Source organism: Zerene cesonia, chromosome Z (genome assembly GCF_012273895.1).
Source record: "Zerene cesonia ecotype Mississippi chromosome Z, Zerene_cesonia_1.1, whole genome shotgun sequence".
NCBI classification, from domain to species: domain Eukaryota; kingdom Metazoa; phylum Arthropoda; class Insecta; order Lepidoptera; family Pieridae; genus Zerene; species Zerene cesonia.
In genome coordinates, this window is record NC_052122.1 from 10,426,585 (window position 1) to 10,437,696 (window position 11,112).

Here is an 11,112-nt window from a genome sequence, read left to right on the forward strand (position 1 = left end):
ACTATATATTTAAATTAGGCAAGTATGTAGGTAGTTTAAGAAGGAAGTTCAAATTGATAAATATAAATTACTAAGTATAAGCTTCGGTTAGGTTAGGTTAAAATAGGTAGACACGACATCTGATTTGTTTATTATTATGTAATATGTGTGTGTATCTATCGCAGTCAACTAGCTTAATAAAATATTTATTAGATAAAGATGGCTGGTGTTTCAGAATTAAGACTTCGAATATATTGATATTTTTCATCTAAGTATTCAGACTCAAATGATAGGTAGTTCATTGCAGCACATGGTTTGGTGAAAAACCAAATAAAAATTCTTATCTACATTAGTACCTTGAAATTGTCGACGCGTCGTATGAAAGGTCCCCAATAAAATACGAATTATTACCCTTGTAAAAGTTAAAATAAAATAATTTATTTTTATAAAATTATTTTTTTATATACCTTCATTTCTATATCAAATAACGAATAACATACTTACACAATCAAAACTTATCAATTTACAACCTACTTAAAGAACCCAGTCCATCGGTAACAAATTAATGACTTTTAATTGGGGTCTTATATTTGAGCTTATTACAAAACAGGTTGTGTCTGACACACCCCTTGCCACGGGCCACCCATTATATGACTCGTGCTGTGTGACCCATGTTAGATTACATATGGTCAAATTGTTTACGCAATCTATAATTACATCTTTAAGATCCTTTTTGCTCAAGAACCAAAATATGGTATGTAAAAATTATTAGCTGACTTTTCAGATTGTTTTTTTATTGCAAATATCTAAGCCTTTATTACATTATCTGGAAGAAAAAAATTTGGTGGGCATTATCTAAACTAAGCAAAATATTATAAGGAGACAACATTTGTGCTTTTACAAACATACATATGTTTGTAATGTTTTCACACGAAAAATTCTCGATCGATTTAAAAAAACCTTTCAATAGAAATTTGCATTTTCGCTATGTGCCATAATATGTATATAATATACATAAGAACCTACTCTTGCAAATTCGGGGCGAACGGCTAGTAAAATATAGAGGATATGTTGAGTATTGAATTTGTTCCTTGCACTTCAAATATTTTTACGCAGAATATTACACGCATCCTTACAGCTCTCGTATAAACTATATCGAATAGAAAGATCTCTCTTCACGTGAATTGGGACTTTTTTTATTATAATATCGTTGTTGGGAAGAAATGAAAAATAAAAAAATGTGTAAAAAAGAGGATTTTTAGGAATTCATTTTTACAATATCGAAACTTTCGAACTTTAATGGATGATTGTAATATATAAATTAGTCTTTTTTTGCTTGCAATATACTCGTTATTGATATAAAATTAGAAAAGCAAAATAAAATCACAGGCCTATTTACGTAAATAATCGTGTATTTCCACAATGAAACCACATGGGAAATAATAATGATACGTCGGCGAATCGCTTCGATCATAATTTAACAAAATAGTCCGTAAGTCATTCTCATTCCTACCCGCGTGAGAATCCAACCACGTGTCAAGGAAGATTTAGCTTATTTACAACCTAAACTCATTTTGTTATGGTTCAAATTCGCTGTTCAATAAAAAAAAAATAGCCCGTATTGTAATGTATGCTATTTTCAACTTTATGCTACAGGTTTAAGATCTACATTGCTGGCTCCACGGTTATTATAGACTGAGAATGTGAGGTGAAATTATATAGACTCGGACAGCTTACGTGATATCTATTAGGTTGAAAAATGGTATGATTGAGCGATAAGTTATTGTGCCTTTTGAAAACTGTTCACAGTGGCTTTAATATTGATCAGAACGGCGAGTGCTTAATTACTGAAATATAACTTTACTTTACTTAATTCCAACAAAATATTTTTTAATTAGGCACCTATAAATAAAGATGTGGCAATCTTTGGAATTCTGTATTCATGTCGATAAATGGAGTGATAGGAAACTTACCAACATATTTATGTTGTTATAGTGAAAATTTGTAATTGTAGGTACTGACACTACGTAATTCATATTTCTCAATAACACCAATACCATAACTTTTATACCACTTTTAAAAACACGCCTTTCAAATAGATATCGAACTTACGACATTTGCGTAACAAACATCAAAAAGTAATTTAAACCCTTCGTATCGAATAATAATTTGGTGACATCGGATATTCCTTATTGAATTATCAACCCATTACTAATAGTCGATTTGTGATGATGCGACATTTTTCTTTGAAGCTTATGTAAGTTGTTTGAGCCGTATTGAGGTGATATTGATTGAGCTATTGTTGAACAAGTTATGCGCATATTTTTTAATATTTTGCCTGCTTGCTGGGGCTGTTTAAAATCGCATTTTTTGGTCGCAGCTGTGACTGTGCCGGGTATCGGCCATCGCTGTGAATCTAGCGTCTTATTACGTTTTTGGTTCAAAAACAAGTATTTTTTAAGTCAACTTAGGAAATTTTTTGTAGTCTTTGTAGTCTTACTTGTAGTTATTGATTTTTTTTATCTAATGGCGGGTAACTGAGCTGTTCGTTCGCATGATGGTAAGCGATTTCCACCGCCCAAGAACATTTGCAGAAGTAATGCCGCTACATATGCGATGCCCTCTTTTAAGGGGTAAAGGATAAGGAAATGATTAAAGATGGAAATAAAGAAATAGACTAGGAAAGTGAGGAAAATGAAACGAGCCTCCGCCACCACTCACCAACGAAACACAGTAGCATGCTACTCTTTCGTGTCGAAGCGTGCTCGAGTTCTACACTTGATATGATAAAATTTAATTTAAGTCATTGCACATTTCACTTTATTTCAATATTTCTAAGCACGGCACGTTAAAATGTAACTAATTCAAATAAAATAAACTTCAAGTAATTAGCTGTAATATATTTACTATATTTTTACATTTAACTTTTTTTTTCTTGACTTTAAATCTTATTATTGAGAGTAGGACAGAGAGTAGTAGGCAGATGAAAAGCGTTCTGATGTCATTTTTATTTTATGCTATCAATGTAATGTGTATATTACTCAATAGTTTAAACCAAAATTAACCAATTACCTACTGCATTGCAATCCTTTATTTATAATTATCATAATTAAAGAATCACAATGCAGTATTTGATAACTTTTTCGTATGATCTATATTGTAGTTTATTTAAAAAGATTATTTCAATGTTTATTTTGTCTCACAGTTATGGAAGCGAAGCCCGAAGCGCTATGTCGGGTGTGTGGCGACAAAGCATCAGGCAAGCACTACGGAGTACCCTCTTGCGATGGCTGCAGAGGCTTCTTCAAGCGAAGTATACGACGGTATTATTTATTAACATTTATTACATAAATGGTTATATTGTAAGATTGGACCACTCGACCGGGGATGAAAGCTCTCAAGAATAATTGTATTATTGGAGCAGCAAAATCAGTTTTTACTTTCACATCTTAAGATCAGTAAGAATCCAATATACGCAAATGGTTTCCCTATTTTCTAATGCTACAGACGCAAGTACGCTATTGTTAACTGAAAAATGTTCAGATGTGTTAGGATGTCCACATGGTAATTAAATTTTTCGTCATCTAATTAAATATTAATTAAGTGTTTCGACTTTTCGCGCGCATTACGCACTGACGCGTCGTCCTAATTAGTTCAAAGATTAGTGTAAATAAAACGCTTTTACTATTTTAAATATCGGTGAACCCAATTTTCGTCCATTCACGCTCCCTATTAAATGAAATATATATTAGGCAACTTTTTTGAGAAAGCAAGCGAGGGGGTAGTTCACCTTATATTAATAAGTCACCACCGCATACATATAATCACTTGTAGCACTGGTATTGTTACAGGCGATAACTTTACTTACTTATTTATTCTATAACAATCAATTTGTTAATATTAAATATCAATATCATTATCACACAGCAACTTAGACTACGTATGTAAAGAGAAGGGCCGATGCGTGGTGGATGTGAATCGACGTAACCAATGCCAAGCCTGCCGCTTCTCCAAGTGTCTTCGAGTCAATATGAAGAAAGACGGTAATTTAGAATAGTACGCTTTTCAAATCCGCGCATATGTGCAAAAAATTTTTAGTTCATACACCTTCATTATATATAGACAGTATACAGTTTAGTATAGTAGTGTAGTGTCTCAGGTGGTTTTGCGGCGAGGTGGCTATCGCTTGCGGGAATAATCGTTCCATATTCTTATTTCTTAAGCGTGCAGCTTAAGAAATATGAATATGGAATGTGCAATGACGTGGGGTTTATATGTGACGTCATAGCTGTTAATACAAACCAGTTATTAATCTAAATTTTGAAGATAAACCATGACGTTAGTATTTTTGATGGAAAAGCCAGAGATCCTATTTTTACTGAGATCGCATAGCACATTCCTCAACTCGCATTATTGCATTTCGAATTTGGAACCCTCTAATATTTGACACACGGCAAATCGTTCATAAATTGAAGATTGCGCGGTGACACGACCGAGCACTTGTCTCTATAAAGTATTTATTCAGGCATCCTCGTAGCAGCATGTCTTTTCCATTAGCAGACACTCAAGTATTTGCGGTACACAAGTGTCGGTGAAAGGCGAGAAAAAGCGGGCGACTGCCCCACGATCAGGCACAGCTTGAGGTTCACACGCGACCACCGCTCTATTTTTATTATCTGTCGCTTTTCGTATAGTGTGGGTAGACACATTTAAATAACGCACATTTTTTTTTCGGTGGTATTGAAAACATACAATAAAATATGTTTTTTATTTAATTAGGTATGTTTTAATTTTCCGACCATAAAGATCATAGGGAATTCTGTTCTAACGTTTGACCTACGGCGTGCACCCATAAATTGGGTATTGTGCTGTTAATTATTCCTACAACAAAATGGTTATGGTCTTTTTTTTTCGATCATGGTAATGGATAACATAAAATTATGTCTAAGACAGAGTCTTAAAACTAACGAAAATGAGCGTTGAAAGACATAATACTTAGAAATGTCAATATCCTGCATTAACTATAGTCGCTCAACTTTGATAATTTGAGGTAATACGGAGACTAGAATAAGAAATAAACTCCTCCAATCCATTTCCATTCTGCTGGACCAAAATGATGCATCAAGATCTTATTAATATCTTCTAAAAAAACAAGGATCGCCGTATACTTTCACTAAAAGTTTTCCAATTTCATCACCGATAAAAAGTATTGATTATTAAATACCTACCATCAAAAGAAAATGCCTATCTACATACAGCAATGTACGAGTATGCAAAGAAATTATTCATTTTACATGATATCTTATTATTTATAAAAAACTTTTGCTATAATGCAACTATAATCTTAGTCATGTCCCTCCTTAATGGAACGTCACCCGCAGTCGCCATGTTTATTTACATTTCACTTGATTGGCGCGAAACGAAAACCTAAACCCCGACACCGCTGTTATAAATCACAATGCTCCCTAAGTTATGTTTGCTCATCGCTTGTAATTTTAACAGCTTTGTTTACTGGATAAATATTATACATGTACACAATTAATACTATCTTTATGGGCCTTAATTGAATTTGTGATAAGTACTTTAATTTTATACTTGACAAAGCTGTAATTTTAAAAATGAATTATTTTTAATACATGTACATCAATAATGATGAAATTTTGTAAAAGATAAAATAAGAAAATGATTTTTTTCAGCGGTCCAACACGAACGCGCGCCTAGACCGATCACCAATCACCAGCAGCTGGCGTTACAGAAACTAGGCTATAACTTTACCCGCCAGTCGTTTTCCAACTCTTCACCGCTTCCTTCATCCAGCTTCTCCCCGTTTCACACATACCGAACGTTACCCGACCGCTATCACATTCCATTCTTAGAAAATACGCTGCAAGATTTTTCTCGACTTCCCGAAGGAACACTCACAGAAGTGCCTCAGCTTAGTCCACTCATATCGACGCCCGCCTCTCTCAGCTCTGTAAATCCTTTCAAGATCCCGATATTCCCGACGCCACTTCACTACCCAATGCCACATCCCGGATATTTATCGACAAATATTTTCTATCCTCCCATAATAACATCGGACACCTTACACGGGCTGGAATATTTGCACAACAGTAAGTTTGCTGCATACTGTAGTATCATTTACATAAGCGATGTGTATTATTTCACAAACCAACAAACTGGTTTGGTTTGTGTCTAAATAAAAACATAACCGAAATTCATCAACTTCACAGAATCCTCAATCAATGCTTTGAAGTATGCGCCACCTTTTTATAACAATTCTGACAAACCAGACTCACAGCAAATAGAAAAAATAAAAGACGATGAAGTATCCAGTTCCGAAGAGGCACGCAAGACTGAAACAAGCGATGATAGAAGCAATGGTTTGTATGTTAACAGCTCAATGATCCACACATGTATTTTACGAGTATATATAAGATGATATTCAGCCCACGAAATTGCTTTGCGAACGTTGTAGTCGCCATTGCGAACTGCGCGCAGTTTCACATTTTGATTATTAGTGTCCATTGTACGACTTATCATTACTAATTTATTATTTCTTTCTAATTGATTACATATTCATTCATTAACAGAACAGAAAGACAGTGTCATCCCACCATCAATTAGTTTCGAGAATTCTGTCAGTCAGTACACGTCCAAAGACAAAAACAATGATGACCCGGATTCCGACAGCGACAAAATTACAGTCCCCGTTGATAACCGAGTTCTCGAAAAAGACAGACGTGTCAATCAAGCAGAGAGTACTATTCGATTTGAAGAAACAGCTGTGCCCGTACAGCACATAGATTTTAGTAATGAGGAATTATATGCACCCGCGGCGAAGCTATTGGTGGGTGCAATAAAATGGCTGCATACAATTTCTCCATTTCGACAGATGACGACGAGTGAACAAACTTGTCTCCTAATTAGTAATTGGAAGGAACTGTTTGTTTTGACAGCGGCACAGTATTCATTTTCGTTCGATCAGGGTTTGTATAAAGCTCTCTTTCTTGTAGATAAAAATAAATGGTCATATTTTGATAAAAATTATATGAAGGATGTGAATAAACCGGTTTTTAACAGATTTAATACGCTATTATCAATTGTTTATCATGTTATTTTTCTTGTCAGCCATCTCGAGATCTTCCTTATCTTTTTTATGTCATCGTCGGCTGTGGAGCCGACTATTATACCAATAAAACTTATTCGAATGCCTATATTCAAAAGTTATAAATGAAATTTATTATCTCGATTCTATAGAACATGTATCGTCCGCATTAATTTCAAAGCGGCCAAATATAAGGGATGAAATCAAACAAATCACGTTGCTTTTGAAGAAAATAATTCGCTGCCGACCAGACAAGTTAGAATACGACTGTTTGAAATCCGCTCTTCTGTTCAGGACAGGTAAATCAATAATTATTAGAATATAATTACATATTTCTTTTTTGCAAAAAAAGTTACCGAAATTAAAAATATTTATATGTTATATATCTAATAAAAACTCTTATCTTTTACAGATTTCATAGACTGTCTAACGTTTTCTCACGTGGAAGTTCTACAAGAACAAGCTCTAATACACCTACAGAGGAGTTGCGCTAACAAGGAAGCGTCCCGTCTCGGCAGACTCATGTTACTTCTTCCCAGCATTTGCCGCATAGCGAACTTGGGCATTCTAGAACATTTACTTTTTTCAACTACCAAAGCCGAAGATATCAATGGAACTCTCGTTCGTATTTTAAAATACACAGCTGCGTTCTAAATTTAAAAAAATGAGCATAATCTAAAGAGTATTGTTGTAAAAAAAAACTTACCTATGTACCATTCTTTGGTTTACGTGTCCTACGCTTACCGAGGGTAGGTTGCCATTCGAGTAGATAAGTCAATAGATAATGGGATTTGTGCAACATGACAAAAATCTAGTCATTTAATAATGTTACTTCTATTTTTTACAGATATTTTTACGTATATTTTGTTTCGTAAGTTCTAGTCACATATTAAATTAAACTTAAATTTGTTGTCAGTATTTTATTTTGAAAGCCCTTATTTTCGTAAACTTAGCTCTATGCAATTAGCAGACACTAGATTGTGATATTTATTATTTATAACATGAACTATACGAATACGGTCTATTGATATTCAATAAATTCGCAAAAGCAAACGTATTAAATGAAATAATTTGATTTTAATCACGGTTGTATAAACTTCTTAACATTTATTCCTTGAGCTTCTTAAATCAAAATGTTAATGTATATTTAATAAAAAACAAATCAACATTCGAAATTTCGTTTTTTGAAAATTTGTTTTACATTAAATGATATCACTCAGTAGTGGTTAGTATCAAAATATGGATACAGAATACGATAGTATTTACTTAATGGAAATTTGGCCGATTCGTTCCAATCCATCGCCGGTGACGTGAGGTTAGAGCTGGTGACCATATTCTGTCATTGCTGGCCTTGGTAATAATAGGCTGGTTGCTTGTTGGATTTACCTTAATACTATAAGTATCGTATGAATATTCCGTCTAAATCCATTTAGTACAGGCAGTATAAAAATATATACAAAAATCCAGAAAAACAAATCCCCCAAAAAAATATACATCCCAAGTAGTATGGAATCATCTATTATTAATGATATACCAACATATGATACAATCAAAATGTCGATTACACTAAATATTATAACACACCAAATATACATCAAAATGAGAACTTCGTTATAAGTTAAGGCCGCAATGAACAGTGTGACGTGCACAGAAACCAATAAAATGCCCATTACAGCATATATGTGCACAATTATTTGTACTAGAGGTTCAGCTACGTTTAGCTTCTTCAAAACATCCTCACCAAGTTCGTATAACGAAACGTAAATCAAACTCGGGAATAAACCAAATATTGCAATCAAAATGGCAGCTGGTTTCGGCGGAATGCAGAAGCAACAAACTGGGCTAGTCGGTAAGTACTGGTTTAATACACTGTGCACCATATTTGCAAAATTCTGTAATTATAAATAAGCTGATGTTAATTAAAACTAAAATGTAATGATAGATTTTGTTGGTCCAAACAATATTATATAGCTTTACCTATTACGAACAATAAAAAACTGTTGTTATTGATTTTATGTAGAGCAAGCAAGAGGAATCACAAAAACTATCGATATTAATATACCTATCAAAGGACACTGGAGGAGTCAGTTTCTTTCGATTTGCTGCTCATGACGTCATTCAAGAGAAAATCAATCAATAAATTTAATTTTTTTACTATTGAAAGCGAAATCATCATGAGCAAATATATTATGTTCCCACTGCAGGGACGCGGTGCCTCCTCTGAGGGTTCAGGCCATATTTCACCACGCTGGCTAATGCCAGATTGATGACACATGTAGCCGAACTTACGATTCTTAAACATATCGTTTTCCTTCACCGTTTCAAGCAGTGATCACCAGTGCACAGGAGATAAATTTAAAAAAATCAATTTATTTCTTGCACGCTCGTCCGGTCTCGAACCCCTGACTTTCCACACTTAAGACCGAGGTCCTAACTACTGAGCTAACACTGCTCTCGATAAAAAATAAACTCCGTTTATTTGCTATGTTGAAAGCTAAGTTAAGTTTTAAAATGAAATTAGGACAATACTTATCGTTCACCCGGCACCCCTGGTAGTTAAATATGAACAAATTACATCGCACATCTATAATAATGATATTTTAGACATGTTATCCAACTGCCATTTTACAGAATCCTCTTCTATCGTCATGTTAATTTAATAAAAAAAATATTTAAAGTAATCGCTAACTCCAACACAACAAATACTTCTATCTTTATGAGCAAACTATTTTACAAATCAAATTTTAGGCGCGTAAACACTAGGCTTCACTCGCAATCGGACTCGATACACGTAGCGTGACGTCATCGCGATAGCGCGCGAATCAAAGCAAATTTAAAAATACGATAAAATTTTAAACGCTTTAAACTTCGGAAATAATGTATCGACTTCATTTTCGTTAAAAAAAACTTCTTTATTTGTTGCATATTTTCCCCAATTATAAAATATCTACTCAAAGTATGGCTGTAAAATAAGGGAAACACTTACAGGTTCAATATAATTAAATTATAAATATCATCCACTCCGTCCTTAAGGCAAAGAAGTACATTAACGCACCCACATTTTTATAATAAAAAAGTGATAAAAAATAGGTTCTTGTAAAAACAATATCATTATTATTTCTAGTGACTTTATGTGATGTAATATAGTGACCTTAAACTGTAACAAATCAAAAATTATGAAAACCAGTATTATTCCTGATAATTTAATATATTATATTAAACTTAACGAACTCTCACTTGTCACTAGAATATGTGGATGAAAGATTTGACTGAGTAGTGACAGCATAATGTGAGCTTATGAGTCTGACAGAATTTTTTGGAATTGCCTATTTCCTAAAAAGATTTAATGATTGTTTAATCAATTATTTAGCTTTAAATTTTCTATAAGACTATTTTGCATTGTTCAGTAGACAATTAGAAAAATAAATTTTATTAATTTATACACGCGGTTTCGCTAGCGTTCCTATTATATGAATTTAAATCATAAATTTAAACCATTCTCGAATCCACCTAAAGTCACACAAAAAAATTCAATAAAATCGTTCCTGTGGAAAATACTAGTAATAGGTAGGTATTTTAGCTTAAGTGCAATTTTTGTTATTCTTCTTAATTGTATCACATTACCTTTCCTACTAGTAGTGCTATCCGCGAGGGGGGCTAGTGATCTGTACTACAGGTCTTTGACGACCTACTTCAGACACTAGTCTTTCACAACGTTAATACTACTCAGTAGTTTAATGATTGTGAAGGCAAATAAAGAAATTTTTATTTATTTTATTATTTATAGGTATATCCTTAAGGTCACTGTAAGAATTTGTTTTGTAATTCGTACCAAATCCTTCAAATATAATCTATTGCTAATGAAAAATATTAATGTCTATAAGCTAAATCTTATGGTCATCCTATTAGAAAGGGACACGAATCCGCTGTAATAACTCTCGCACTCAACTAACTTCTTGACCGCTCGCACTAGTACTTCTGTTTGTATGTTATGTGTTTATTATCCTCGATCGCCATTTACTAAA

The 11,112-nt window shown here is 33.5% G+C and overlaps 1 protein-coding gene across 1 annotated transcript; it reads left to right on the forward strand.

Moving 5' to 3' along the window:
- The first annotated feature begins 3,186 nt into the window (after positions 1-3,186).
- On the forward strand, positions 3,187-7,741 carry LOC119835822 (nuclear receptor subfamily 2 group E member 1-like). The gene is made up of 7 exons (XM_038360837.1): positions 3,187-3,302; positions 3,907-4,022; positions 5,676-6,092; positions 6,213-6,362; positions 6,573-6,968; positions 7,240-7,386; positions 7,500-7,741. The coding sequence occupies exons 1-7, from the start codon at positions 3,187-3,189 to the stop codon at positions 7,739-7,741; spliced, it is 1,584 nt and encodes a 527-aa protein (XP_038216765.1).
- Positions 7,742-11,112: the final 3,371 nt, after the last annotated feature.